Here is a 14,776-nt window from a genome sequence, read left to right on the forward strand (position 1 = left end):
GAAACTAAATTCCATAAGGCTAGGCACAGCATAGCATTAAAAAAGGAACACAAGTTCACTATGTTCCAGGTTCAGCATCAAGCTCTAATCTTTGGCGCTTCTGGTCCCTACTGGACCAGAAGTGTGATGTTCTGTCAACATGCAAATCACTGCTGCAGGCTAATAAATGGCCTCGATGGTGATGCATCAGGAACGGCAAATTACCACTGAGCTTTAGTGGTAATGTACTGTTCTTGCACAGGTCACTGCTGAGGCCACCGATTGACCCGCAACAATGACATGGGCTTTGATAGTACATCACATGTTCAGTTCAGTGGAGACCAAAGTAAAGGCATTGATGGGAGCTTGACATTGCACCTGGAACACTTTGAATAGACGACTAAAGTGAATGTTTTTTTTTTCAGTTTTACACTGTGCCTGGCCCTACGGAATTTAGTTTACACTCAGGGACAAACCCTTTAGGTTTTTTAATAGTCCAAAAAACATTTTCACAAAATATAATGTTATTATGCAGTTACACAGGTATGCAAGTTGAGGTTGTGATTTTTACACTTTAATTTAAAAGTCAAAGTTCTACCTTTTGTTTGGTGGACATTATTCTCCATTGATTTAGCCCCTGAGCCTTTATGACAAGGGGTTGATGAGATTCTAAAGCTCTCACTGTTATTGCTTTCCGAGTTGATGGTTACTGATGACAAGTCACCATTACAGTCAGCTTCTTCATTAATGGTTCCGTCATTATGGCTTCTGTCATATTCTTTTTTCATCCTGTGTTAAATGAGTAACACACATCTAAAATCACTATAGAATTAACTTTCTGAGCTAAAGTATTTATTTAAAAAGCATCACACAAAAAAACACAAAGGGGATCATTTATCAATACTGGTGTCTGCACTGCCATGGATGTTCTTTATTTATGACGAGGCCCACACCTTATCATAAATGAATCGCATTCTCGGTAGCACATCCATGATTGATTGCACAGGGAGATGTTCTGATGATTATTGTACAGTTGTAGTGAGCTAAACTTAAAGAGAACCTTTCATAAAGTTTTGACATAGGCTAATTATGGTATTACCTTGTAGGGCGGCCCCACTGATGCCATGGGTGTATATATTTTTTCAAACGCCCCCCCCCCTCGTTCGTCCGCTGTGGCCCCCCGATGATTTGGCGCTCTGTATTATAATGAGGATTAAACTCGCAACGTGGAGGAGATGCAGTCTTCTGCTGAGGGTGTCTTCTTCTCACTGGCTGTGAGCGCGATCTAATCAGAGTGGACCGTTCACAGCCAGGGAGAAGGAATCTCGCTTGTTCTCCCTGGCCATTTATCAGGAATGAGCGTTCCCATGAACACTTGTTTCCAGAAATTGGCCTGTATGTTGTGCAGTGTAATAGGGACATAAAGGGATTTCCCAATAAAAGGTTATCAATAATAGGTCATCAATATCAGATGGTGGGGGACCGACTTATATGAGAGCTACATTCTCTTCAATGTTTACCTGCTCGCCATCGCATCTGCTGTGGTGAGCAGGTGTAATTACACCTACACTACAGAGCCACCCCATAGAAGTGAATGGGATGGCTCTGTAGTATTTACCTAAACAGGAAAGAGATGTCCCAATGAATGGGACGGCTTAGCTGTAATTACACTGCTTGCCACTGCAGGCGAGCAGATATACATTAAAGAGAAGGCAATGCTCATACGAGAGCTGCGGTCTATTCAAACTGCTGATCAATGTGGTGTCTGGAGTCGCTCCCGCCCTGCCAATCTGATATTGATGACCTATCCTGAAGATAGGTCATCAATATAAAAAAATCGGACAAACCCTTTAAATATGCAAATTGACACAAAAATGTATTATTATAATTAGTTCACTATTTTGTGTCGTTTATTTTGTTATACAATACGTATAGTTGCACATGAAAGGTGCGATAATTGTGATGGTTAGGTTGGTGTGGATGTTTTTTCTTGTATATATTTTTTATATTTAAGTTATTTTTGAATACATTTCTGCTAAATAATATGTACCCCATAAGGTCTTAATAGACCTTTGACATTTTTTTTTTATTTTGCACATTTTTATTTTTTCTTTATTTGTATTTTATTACATTTTTTTTTTTTTTTTTTTATAATTGCTTTATTATTTTTATTATTTTTATATATATTTGCCACATAATATGTCTCCCAAGAAGTGATAAAAAGAAAAATTGGGGGACAGTGAACACTTTATTTTTTTGTACTTTTTTGCAGGAATAACAGTTAGAAAGCGGGGTAGAGGAAAGAGTTCCAGGGAGGCTAGCCCTGATCTGAAACACCCCAACAAGTTTGCAAGATTGGCAGATGAGGGGGATGTCAGTTCAGGGAGAGCACTGATGCAGCCAGACCCTTCCTCTGCCAGTCAGGGGGATGTCAGCTCCAGCAAGCAGACAGATCTGTCACAAAGACCAGGATCATCGAACGCTGTGTTGTCTTCCTGGTGCTCGAGTTCGACACATTGCGGAATTGGGTTGACAGATTACTGGGAGGGGCTGGAGAATATCAGTCAGTCATGGTCCATATCGGAACCAATGACAAAGTTAGAGGTAGGTGGAACATACTTAAAAATTATTTTAGGGATTTAGGTCACAATAATAGGACAAGGACCTCAAAGGTAGTGTTTTCTAAAATAATACTACCTGTACTACGAGCCATACAAGAAAGGCAGCAGAATATTAGGGAAGTTAACAAGTGGCTCAAGAACTGGTGTAGGAAGGAGGGGTTTGAGTTCCTGGAGAACTGGGTCGACTTCTCTGTTGGCTACAGGCTCTATCGTAGGGATGGGCTGCACCTCAATAGGGAAGCAGCAGCTGTGTTGGGGGAGAAGATGGCTAGAAGGTTGGAGGAGTGTTTAAACTAGGGACTGGGGGGAGGGTAATTAGGTTATAGGATGGGAAGATAGGGACCGGGGACAAGGTAATGGGACTGGGGGAGGAATGGAAGGAGGGACTAGAACAGTTCAGAAGGAAAGGTGTAGGGTAAAAAATATACATAAATCTCTTATTTGTATGATTATTAATGCCAGAAGCCTGACTAATAAAACTGGTGAACACAAATTAGTGATGTGTGAGGAGGAGGATTGTAAAAACCGAAGAGGGGTCTGCCCTGATGGAAAGTCCTGTCTAAAGCCCACAATCCGTGAAGATATAGGTGAGGGACATGAACATGTGGAGTCACTGTAGGTAGGAATACATGGAGGCAAATACAATAATAAAATATTAATAGGGGTTTATTATAAACCATGCAATATACTAGAGTCCACAGAAAATCTGCTACTAAATGAGGTAGGCGAGGCGGCAGATCATAATGAGGTCATTATTATGGGGGACTTCAACTACCCAGATATAGACTGGGAAACTGAAACCTGTATATCTCATAAAGGAAACAGATTCTTGGCAATAACCTAAGACAATTACCTTTCCCAACTGGTTCAGTACCCGACCAGAGGGATAGCCACACTGGGCTTAGTATTAACCAATAGATTGACAGAACAACAGATGTGCAGGTTGGGGGACACCTGGGAAATAGTGACCATAAAGTAATAACCTTCCAATTGTCATTCAAAAGAGTTCAGGGAGGAACAAAAATACCAAACTTCAAAGGCCATAGGCTTAACTAACTGGGGCAAAGTCCTCAAAAATAAAAATACAGCCACAAAATGGGATATTTTTAAAAGCATCCTAAAATATAATTGTAAGAGGTACATACCATATGGGAATAAAAAGTTAAGGAACAAGAAAAAAACAATGTGGATAAATAGAACTGTAAAGAAACAATAAATGACAAAAAGAAAGCATTTAAATCACTAAAACAGGAGGGTAGCGAGGAAGCACTGAAAAACTAAAAGGAAAAAAATTGAATATGTAAAAAACTAATAAAAGCAGCCAAACTATAGACCAAGAGATGAATTGCCAAAGAGAGCAAAACTAACCCTAAAATGTTCTACAATTATATAAATGGTAAAAATTATGTGTCAGCCCTGAACAGAGTAATGAGGGGAAAGTTGCAGAGAACGATGAGGAGAAAGCAAAGCTATTACATTTTTTTTTCTCCACTGTATTCACTGAGGAAAATAAACTGTCAGATGAAATGCAGACTGTAATAGTAAATTCCCCAATAAAAGTGCCCTGTCTGACCCAGGAAGAAGTACAGCGGCATCTTAAAATAGACAACTTACCAGAACCAGATGGCATACACCCCCGTATCCTAAGATAATTAAGCAATGTCATAGATAGACCCTTATTTCTGATATTTAAGGACTCTATACTGACAGGGAATGTTCCACAGGATTGGAGCATACCAAATGTGGTGCCAATATTCAAAAAGGGTCCAAAAACAGAGCCCGGAAACTATAGGCTGGTAAGTTTAAAATCTGTCATGGGTAAACTGTTTGAAGGTTTTCTAAGAGATACTATCTTGGAGTACTTCAATGAAAATAAGCAAATAACGCAATATCAGCATGGCTTCCTGAGGGATCGGTCATGTCAAACTAATTTAATCAGTTTCTATGAGGAGGTAAGTTCTAGACTTGACAGTGGTGAATCAATGGATCTCGTATCTGGACTTCTACAAAACATTTGACACTGTACAGCATGAAATGAGAATGCTCGGACTGGGAGAAAATGTTTGTATGTGGGTAAGTAACTGGCTCAGTAATACATAACAGAGGGTGGCTATTAATGGTACACACTCAGATTGAGTCACTGTCACTAGTGGAGTACCACAAGGGTCAGTATTGGGCCCTATTTTCTTCAATATATTTATTAATGATCTTGTAGAGGGCTTGCACAGTAAAATACATTTTTTTGCAGATGACACTAAACTGTGTAAAGCATTTAACACGGAAGAGGACAGTATACTGCTACAGAGGGATCTGGATAGATTGGAGGCTTGGGCAAATAAGTGGCAGATGAGGTTTAACACTGACAAATGTTAGGTTATACACGTGGGAAGAATGGAAAAGGACCTAGGAATTTTAGTGAACAGAAAACTAAGCCTTAGAAACCAGTGTCAGGCAGCTGCTGGCAAGGCCAATAAGATAATGGGTTGCATCAGAAGTGGCATAGATGCCCGTGATGAGAACAGAGTCCTGTCACTTTACAAATCACTAGTCATACCACACATAGAGTACTGTGTACAGTTCTGGGCTCTTGTGAATAATGCAGACATAGCAGAGATGGAGAGGGTTCAGAGGAGGGCAACTAAAGTAATAACTGGAATGGGTGGACTACAGTACCCTGAAAGATTATCAAAATTAGGCTTATTCACTTTAGAAAAAAAATGAGTAAGGGGAGATCTAATAACTACAGTCAGGTCCATAAATATTGGGACATCAACACAATTCTAACATTTTTGGCTCTATACACCACCACAATGGATTTGAAATGAAACACACAAGATGTGCTTTAACTGAAGACTGTCAGCTTTAATTTGATGGTATTTACATCCAAATCAGGTGAACGGCGCAGGAATTACAACAGTTTGCATATGTGCCTACCACTTGTTAAGGGAGAAATGGGACAATCGGTTTCTCAGCTGTTCCATGGCCAGGTGTGTGTTAGTCACTCACTATCCCAATTACAATGAGCAGATAAAAGGTCCAGAGTTCATTTCAAGTGTGCTATTTGCATTTGGAATCTGTTGCTGTCAACTTTCAAGATGAGATCCAAAGAGCTGTCACTATCAGTGAAGCAAGCCATCATTAGGCTGGAAAAAAGCAAAACAAACCCATCAGAGAGATAGCAAAAACATTAGGCATGGCCAAAACAACTGTTTGGAACATTCTTAAAAAGAAGGAATGCACCGGTGAGCTCAGCAACACCAAAAGACCCGTAAGACCACGGAAAACAACTGTGGTGAAAGACCAAATAATTATTTCCCTGGTGAAAAAAACACCCTTCACAACAGTTGGCCAGATCAAGAACACTCTCCAGCAGGTAGGTGTATGTGTGTCACAGTCAACAATCAAGAGAAGACTTTACTAGAGTGAATACAGAGGGTTCACCACAAGATGTAAACCATTGGTGAGCCTCAAAAACAGGAAGGCCAGATTAGAGTTTGCCAAACGACATCTAAAAAAGCCTTCACAGTTCTGGAACAACATCCTATGGACAGATGAGACCAAGATCAACTTGTACCAGAGTGATGGGAAGAGAAGAGTATGGAGAAGGAAATTAACTGCTCATGATGCTAAGCATACCACCTCTTCAGTAAAGCATGGTGGTGGTAGTGTCATGGCGTGGGCATGTATGGCTGCCAATGGAACTGGTTCTCTTGTATTTATTGATGATGTGAATGCTGACAAAAGCAGCAGGATGAATTCTGAAGTGTTTAGGGCAATATTATCTGCTCATATTCAACCAAATGCTTCTGAACTCATTGGACCGCGCTTCACAGTGCAGATAGACAATGACCCAAAGCATACTGCAAAAGCAACCAAAGAGTTTTTCAAGGGAAAAAAGTGTAATGTTAAGCAATGGCCAAGTCAATCACCGGACCTAAATCCGATTGAGCATGCATTTCACTTGCTGAAGACATAATTGAAGGGAAAATGCCCCAAGAACAAGCAGGAACTGAAGACAGTTGCAGTAGAGGCCTGGCAGAGCATCACCAGGGATGAAACCCAGCGTCTGGTGATGTCTATGCGTTCCAGACTTCAGGCTGTAATTAAAAAGTGAAAGTTTGATTTATGATTATTATTATGTTCCATTTCTTTTGGTCCCTTAACAAGTGGGAGGCACATATGCAAACTGTTGTAATTCCAAACACCGTTCACCTGATGTGGATGTAAATAGCCTCAAATTAAAGCTGACAGTCTGCAGTTAAAGCACATCTTGTTTGTTCCATTTCCAATACATTGTGGTCGTGTATAGAGCCAAAAATGTTAGAATTGTGTCACTGTCCCAATATTTATGGACCTGACTATGTATAAATATATCAGGGGTCAGTACAGAGATCTCTCCCATCATTTATTTATCCCCAGGAATGTGACGATGACAAGGGGACATACTCTGCATCTGGAGGAAAGAAGGTTTGTACACAAACATAGAAGAGGATTCTTTACGATAAGAGCAGTGAGACTATGGAATTCTCTGCTTGAGGAGGTGGTGATGGTGAATACAATAAAGGAATTCAAGAGGGGCCTGGATGTATTTCTCGAGTTTAATATTATTACAGGTTATAGCTACTAGTGAGTTGTGAAGGAATTTTTCCCCCGTCCTCTGGATCAACTTGCAGGATAACAAGCTGAACTTGATGGACAGATTTCTTTTTTCATCCATATAAACTACTAGCAGAAGGTCCCGGCTTCGCACAGGTATATTTCATCTATTTAATTTTATGTTTTCATGTGTCGTAAAAAGATATCAACAGTTTCCCCCATAACAGTGACCTCTACAGTACCGACCCCTTTAACAATGACCTCCACAGTGCCCGCCCCTTTAACAGTGAACTCCACAGTGCTTGCCCCTTTAACAGTGAAGTGACCTCCATAGTGGCCGCCCCTTTAACATTGACCTCCACAGTGCCCGCCCCTTTAACAGAGACCTCCACAGTGCCCGCCCCTTTGAAACCTCCACTGTGCCCGCCTTTTTAACAGTGACCACCCCTTTAACAGTGACCTCCACAGTGCCCGGCTCTTTAATAGTGATCTCCACAGAGTTCACACCTTTAACAGTGACCTCCACAATGCACGCCACTTTAACAGTGACTGCCCATTTAACAGTAGAAAAAGGAATTAAAAAAAGCACACACGGTCTCATCGGGTCACCAGAATGCATCAGCCGCCAAGAGGACCACGGATCCACAGCGGTCACACCAGAAAGTTGAAGTAGAAGAGTCACAGCAGCATCTCTGTTTTTTTCTTTTTATTGCGAAAACTTCACACCATGTATATAAATAAAGTGCAACGTTTCGGCTGTAACCAGCCTTTATCAAGCATAATCAAAAAGTGACATATACCAACATTAAATAGGGTAACCTCCACCCTCCTCAAAAAACATCCTGATTGATCACAGTAACATTCCCTCTTTTGCATATATCAGTAGTCTTACCTGTGTAGGCTTCACCATGGACTTACATACTCCCACCCGACATTCGCGTCTCCGTTTCCACACTGTGCAAACTCGCGCTACCCAATGTTTGCATATCACCCAGGCAACCACTCTGCAAATCTCGCGGAGATCCCGCGTGAACGCATAACAATACGTCTCTACTCATGTTACACAGCCGGCGCCGGGACTAACAGCCGCGCACGGATATGACATCACTGTGTCCAGTTGCCAGGGTAATGCACAAAACTAATTGCGGACACAGCGAAAGCGGAGCTACAGGAGTAAGGGTCCATCTGCCCAATAATTAATGTCATATATATATCCACATCCAACACATTGTGGCAGGACACATATATGTCTTAGTGGTGTATATTTATTACAGGCATATAGTTATCACAAGCTGGTTACACGTATCATTTTAGAGTATGTAACAAACATGATTAAAAACATTTAAAAAAATCACTAATATTATACAGGATATGGAGGATGATCTCAATAAAGTGCTTATATATCTCCTAACTAGGGGGTCACCTTATTCAATCCCTGCCACACTAAAATCTAAATTAAGACCATGTGGTTGCAGGGATCTTTTTTCCTTAAGACTTTTTCTCTGTCTCCACCCCTTCTAAGGAAACCCACTGCATCAATGACTCTAAAACGCAACTGATTAATAGAATGTCCACGCTCAAGGAAATGTCTGGGACTGGTTTGACCAAAGCACCTTTCCTTATTGTACTCTTGTGTTTGTTGATCCTTTCTCTCACCTCCATTGTAGTCTCACCCACATAGATGAGACTACAAGGACACCGTATCATATAAATAACGTCTTTTGATCGACAGGTGAAGAAACCATTAATTTTAAATACTTTTCCACTATAGGGGTGTGTAAATGTATCACTCTTCATTAAATTACTGCAATTGCAGCATGACAGGCACGGGAAATTACCATTCTTTTTAGGAGCCAGATATAATTGCCGATCCACCTTTGGACCACCAACATCACATTTCACCAGTTTATCCCGTAAATTGGCATTCTTTTTGTAAGCCATGATTGGAGGGACAGAAAATTCCTTAATCTCGGGTAACTTCCGTTGTAAAATATGCCATTCCTTTCTAAGGATGTTGGCAATCACACCACTGTCCTGTCCAAAAATGGAAACAAAAGGAATCCTTTCCATAGTCCTGTCGCCAGATACCTCAATGAGCGTGGACTCCCTATCAATTCCCATGATCCTTTTCTTTGTTTTCAATAACAGCTTTCTAGGGTAACCTCAATCAACAAACTTGTTGCACATTTCATCAACTCTCTTGGAGAAGTTCCCTTCTTGTGGGAACGTCGCGGATGATAGCTATTGTAAACCAATAAATTGTTTATATCTGTCGGCTTTTGATAGATATCTGTATGTATAACACCATCAATGATGAGTACCCTAACATCAAGAAATTGTAATTCATTTTCCGATACTGTGACTGTAAACTGTAGTCCAGGAACCCCCTATTAAGGTGAGTATGGAAATAATGCAATTCCTCCCTTGTCCCACCCCATATCATGAAAATGTCGTTGATGTAGCGCAACCAGCACAGGACCCTCCCAAAGAATGCAGATCGATAAACCAGCCTAACCTCCACCTCAGCCATAAACATGTTGGCATAGGTTGGGGCCACATTGGACCCCATGGCCACGCCACACTTCTGATGGTAAAAGGTGTCCTCAAAGAGAAAATAATTTCTCCTCAGGACAACCTCTAAAAGGTGGAGGAGAAGCCAACTCGCATCCAGGGAGAGTTCGGTGTTGGCCAAGGCTACATCGACGACATTCAACCCATAAGTGTGGTCAATTGACGTATATAACGAGCCCACATCAAAACTGACAAGCAGATATTGTGAGGGTAATTGAATTTGCCTTAATTTACCCCAAAAATATCCAGTGTCTTTGACATAAGAGGGGGCCGAGGTTGCGTGGACCCGCAACAGTCTGTCAAGGAAAATCGAGATTGTGTTAAAGACGAATCCCCTGCCAGACACAATCGGTCTGCCAGGCGGATCCTCCAATCCTTTATGTGTCTTAGGGAGTGTATATATCATGGGAGTAATTGGATGGTCAACACTTAAATAATTGTTTAAGTCATCATCTATGACAGTTTTATGTAGGGCCTAATCCAAAATTCCACCAATCTCCCGCATGATATCCCACTTGGGATCTCCTCCCAACACTTCATATACCTCAACATCATCCAACAATGGCATAGCCAGGGGGTGCCAGAGGGGGCAACGGCCCCCCCTACATCATGCTGTGCCCCCCCACGTGCCCCCCCAACTAAAATGCCCCCGTTCCCCCCCAAGTGAGCCGCCGCCGGGCACAGGCAGATGAGCACTTCCATTGCGCTCATCTGTAATCTGCCTGTGCCAGCGGAGGTGCAGGGGAGGGAGAGGTGTGTCCCTTCCCCTTCCTCTGATTGTCACAGCTGAGGATGGGGAAAACCCTCAGCCGTGCGATGCCCGATGATGTAGGCTGCTCGGCCAGGAAAACAGGATTAGGGAGCAGGTCACCTCCTAACGCGTCCCTAACCTGACCCTAACTCCTAGCTGCATGGGCCGACCTTTAAGGTAGGAGGACCCATGCTCAGGAACCTCGGATCCCTAACTCACCCTCCGTCCGGTCCCTGGGCTAGGAGTCAGGGTAAGACGACCTACTCCTCCTAGGCACGGAGGAGCAGGAGTCTCAATGGCCAAGCTGCTGGGAAAAGGGGAACACAAACAGTTTTATGGGTATGGCAGGCGAACTAGTAGTTCCACCAACCTGCCACAGCCTTGCTGACTGGATTCCTGTGCAAACAGGAATCCAGAACCGTAAGCTGCTCAAAATCACAAGGAAGGTCCCAACAGAACATCACATACAACATCACACACAAGAAGACATAAACATAATGACAATATCTTTATGACCACAGGGGTGGCTATCACTGGCAGGTGGTATTCACAGGAGGCTGCTCCAGCTAAGCATGGCTGAAGCAACCCACTGAGCCATGCCAAACACAGAGGCTATATAGGCCTAAGTAGCCATACCCACCGGTCAGACACAGCCAGTGACATCACACACACTGGGAAGAGAGTTAACCCTTCTAGCACCACAGGAAAGGGAAAACACCAGGCGCTAGGCCTGCAGCCTATCAGAGGCCGGCGCAGGCGGCGAGATGATGTCATCACGCCGCCTGAGCATTACAGCGCGGGACACAGACCAGAAGAGACCTGCATCGCATCGCTGACACTGAGGTAAGTATGTGTTTTTTTTTTTACTGGCACATGATGATGATAATGATGAGGGGGGGAGAGGGGGGACGACTTAATACTGGCACATGATGATGATGGGGGGGTGACTTAATACTGGCACATGATGATGATGGGGGGGTGACTTAATACTGGCACATGATGATGATGGGGGTGACTTAATACTGGCACATGATGATGATGGGGGTGACTTAATACTGGCACATGATGATGATGGGGGTGTCATGGAACCATGAACCAGACGTACAACAAGAGATAAGTGGAAAATAAGAAGGTTTTATTGAAGAGCAAGCCGTAAGCAAAGTCCGAACGGATGGCTAAACCGAAGCAGGGTCTTGCGGAGACAGAGGTCAGGAACCAGAAGGGTAGTCAGACGAAGCCAGGAACAGGAACCAACGGGGTAGTCAGACGAAGCCGGAATCAGGAACCAACGGGGTAGTCAGACGAAGCCGGAATCAGGAACCAACGGGGTAGTCAGACGAGGCCAGGATCAGGAACCAGAAGCAGCAGCAGTCTTGGAAGCATGTGAACACAGGAGGACCAAGCAAGGAACTGAAGCCACAGACCTCCTATATATATGAGCTGGGCATCCAGCTCCTCCCAGTGGGAAGGAGGAGCCGCAGGGTGGGAGGCTACAAGAAAACCCAGAAACCAAGATGGCCGCCAGCACATGTCAAACGAAGGGAACAGCAAGGAGGTAAGACCATGACAGTACCTCCCCCTCAAGGGCCCCTCCTCCGCGGAGTAAGGAACGGTTTCTGAGGGAAGCGTGCGTGGAAGGCTCGGAGCAAAGCAGGAGCATGGACATCTGCGGAGGGAACCCAGGAACGCTCCTCTGGACCATAACCACGCCAATGGACCAAAAACTGCACCCGGCCGCGGACCAGGCGTGAGTCCAGGATATTGCTCACCTCATACTCCTCACGATTGCCCACTTGGACCGGACGAGGCCGAGGAATCGAGGAAGTGAAACGATTACACACCAGTGGCTTCAACAGGGAGACATGAAACACGTTGGAGATCCGCATGCCAGGAGGAAGCGCAAGGGCATAGGCTACCGGGTTTACCCTGCGAAGCACTCGGAAGGGACCAACAAAGCGAGGCGCCAGCTTGGGAGTGGGCACTCGAAGGTTGAGGTTGCGGGTGGACAACCATACGCGGTCTCCGACCTGGTAGGAAGGAGCGGGCGCTCGTCTGCGATCAGCCTGGAGTTTCTGGCGCTGCACAGAGACCTCAAGGGACCTCTGGATCTGTACCCAAGAAGCACGTAGGACGGAAAGGTGATCCTCCACAGCCGGAATATCCTGGGGAGAGAATACCTCCGGTAACACGGCAGGTTGGAACCCATAATTGGCCATGAAGGGAGACGTCCCAGAGGAAGAGTTCACCGCCGTGTTCCTGGCAAACTCAGCCCAAGGCAGGAGGTCAACCCAATTGTCTTGGTGATCGGAGACATAGCAACGAAGGAATTGCTCCAAGGCCTGATTGGATCGTTCTGCGGCCCCATTGGACTGAGGGTGGTAGGCCGAGGAGAAAGAGAGATGAATCCCCAACTGGGAGCAAAAGGCGCGCCAGAACCTGGACACAAACTGACTCCCCCGATCCGACACAATCTCCTTGGGCAAACCGTGCAACCGGAAGACCTCCCTGGCAAAAATCGAGGCCAACTCTTGTGCAGAGGGTAACTTCTTGAGAGGAACACAGTGGCACATTTTGGAAAACCGATCCACAATCATGAGAATGACCGTATGGCCTCGGGATGCAGGGAGGTCCACAATGAAATCCATCCCCAGGTGTGACCATGGACGCTCCCCGGTGGCTATGGGTTGCAAAAGGCCCAACGGAAGGTGCCGAGGGGACTTACTCTGGGCACAAACGGAGCATGCCGCTACATATGCGGCGATGTCGGAACGTAGAGAAGGCCACCAGAACAGACGTGAAACCGCCCAGGACAGCTGATTCCTTCCAGGGTGCCCCGCGGCCTTGGAGTTATGGTAGGTTCGCAACAACCGAGTGCGCAACTCCTCAGGCACAAAACATCTGCCGTTGGGTCTCCCAGAGGGAGCACCAGATTGAGCCGCCAAAATCTGCTCACCCAGAGGAGAAGTCAGGCTGGTGCGAATAGCGGCCAGGATCTGATTCGGGGGTATGACCGTAGTCGGAATCGACTCCTCCCCGGACAGCTCGGAGTACTGCCGTGATAAGGCATCCGCTCTGATGTTCTTGGAGCCGGGTAGGTAGGAGACCACGTAATTAAAACGTGACAAGAACAGAGCCCATCTGGCCTGACGTGGTGTCAATCTCTTGGCCTCAGAGAGGTAGGTCAGATTCTTGTGGTCCGTCAGGATGAGAACCGGAACCACCGAGCCCTCGAGCAAGTGCCTCCATTCTTTAAGGGCCTGCACGATGGCCAATAACTCCCTGTCACCAATCTGATAGTTGCACTCCGCGGAAGACAGTTTCCGGGAGTAAAACCCACAAGGAAGCAGAGGACCCTCTGGTGTTCTACGCTGAGACAGGAGGGCGCCTACTCCCGTCTCAGACGCGTCCACCTCGAGGACAAAAGGCAACCCAGGGTTGGGATGCGACAGAATCGGAGCCGACACAAAGGCGGACTTTAGAGCCTCAAAAGCTCGGATGGCCTCGAGCGGCCAGACCTGAGGATTACTGCCCTTCCTGGTCAGATCCGTGAGAGGCTTGGCTAGCATGGAAAAGTCCCTGATGAACTTCCGATAATAATTGGCGAAGCCCAAAAAGCGCTGCAGGGCACGAAGCCCACTGGGCTGGGGCCACTGTAAGACAGCCGAAACCTTCTCAGGATCCATGGAGAACCCCTCAGCGGAAATGATGTAACCTAAGAAGGTTACCTGGGATCGGTGAAATTCGCATTTCTCAAGCTTACCGAACAGCTTGTTCTCTCGTAAGCGTTGCAACACTCGTCTGACATCCAGAATGTGGGCCTCCATGGATGCAGAATATACCAAGATGTCATCCAAATAGACCACCACACACTGCTGCAACAGGTCACGGAAAACATCGTTGATGAATTCCTGGAAGACTGCGGGCGCATTGCACAACCCAAAGGGCATAACCAAGGATTCATAATGACCGGTCCTGGTGTTAAACGCGGTCTTCCACTCATCGCCCGCCTTGATCCTTACCAGGTTATATGCCGCCCTCAGGTCGAGTTTGGTAAAGACCGTGGCCCCTTTGAGGCGATCGAACAGCTCGGAAATCAAGGGTATCGGGTAAGCGTTCTTGATCGTGATGCGATTGAGACCCCTGTAATCGATGCAAGGCCTCAACTCGCCGCCCTTCTTTTTCACAAAGAAAAATCCAGCCCCTGCCGGGGACGAGGATTTGCGAATGTGTCCGCGTGAAAGCGCCTCCCTCACGTACT

The 14,776-nt window shown here is 45.3% G+C and overlaps 1 protein-coding gene across 1 annotated transcript in view; it reads right to left on the reverse strand.

Annotated features, from left to right (window-relative positions):
* The window catches only part of LOC122935448 (pecanex-like protein 2), a 644,117-nt gene that overhangs the window by 155,704 nt on the left and 473,637 nt on the right, over positions 1-14,776 (reverse strand). The window contains exons 15-16 of the mRNA XM_044291215.1: positions 9,712-9,955; positions 9,035-9,230 (exon numbers count right to left, since the gene is read on the reverse strand). Of these exons, the coding sequence (XP_044147150.1) occupies positions 9,035-9,230; positions 9,712-9,955 (440 nt within the window). The remainder of the gene's footprint in view (positions 1-9,034; positions 9,231-9,711; positions 9,956-14,776) is intronic.

This window comes from Bufo gargarizans, chromosome 4 (genome assembly GCF_014858855.1).
Source record: "Bufo gargarizans isolate SCDJY-AF-19 chromosome 4, ASM1485885v1, whole genome shotgun sequence".
NCBI classification, from domain to species: domain Eukaryota; kingdom Metazoa; phylum Chordata; class Amphibia; order Anura; family Bufonidae; genus Bufo; species Bufo gargarizans.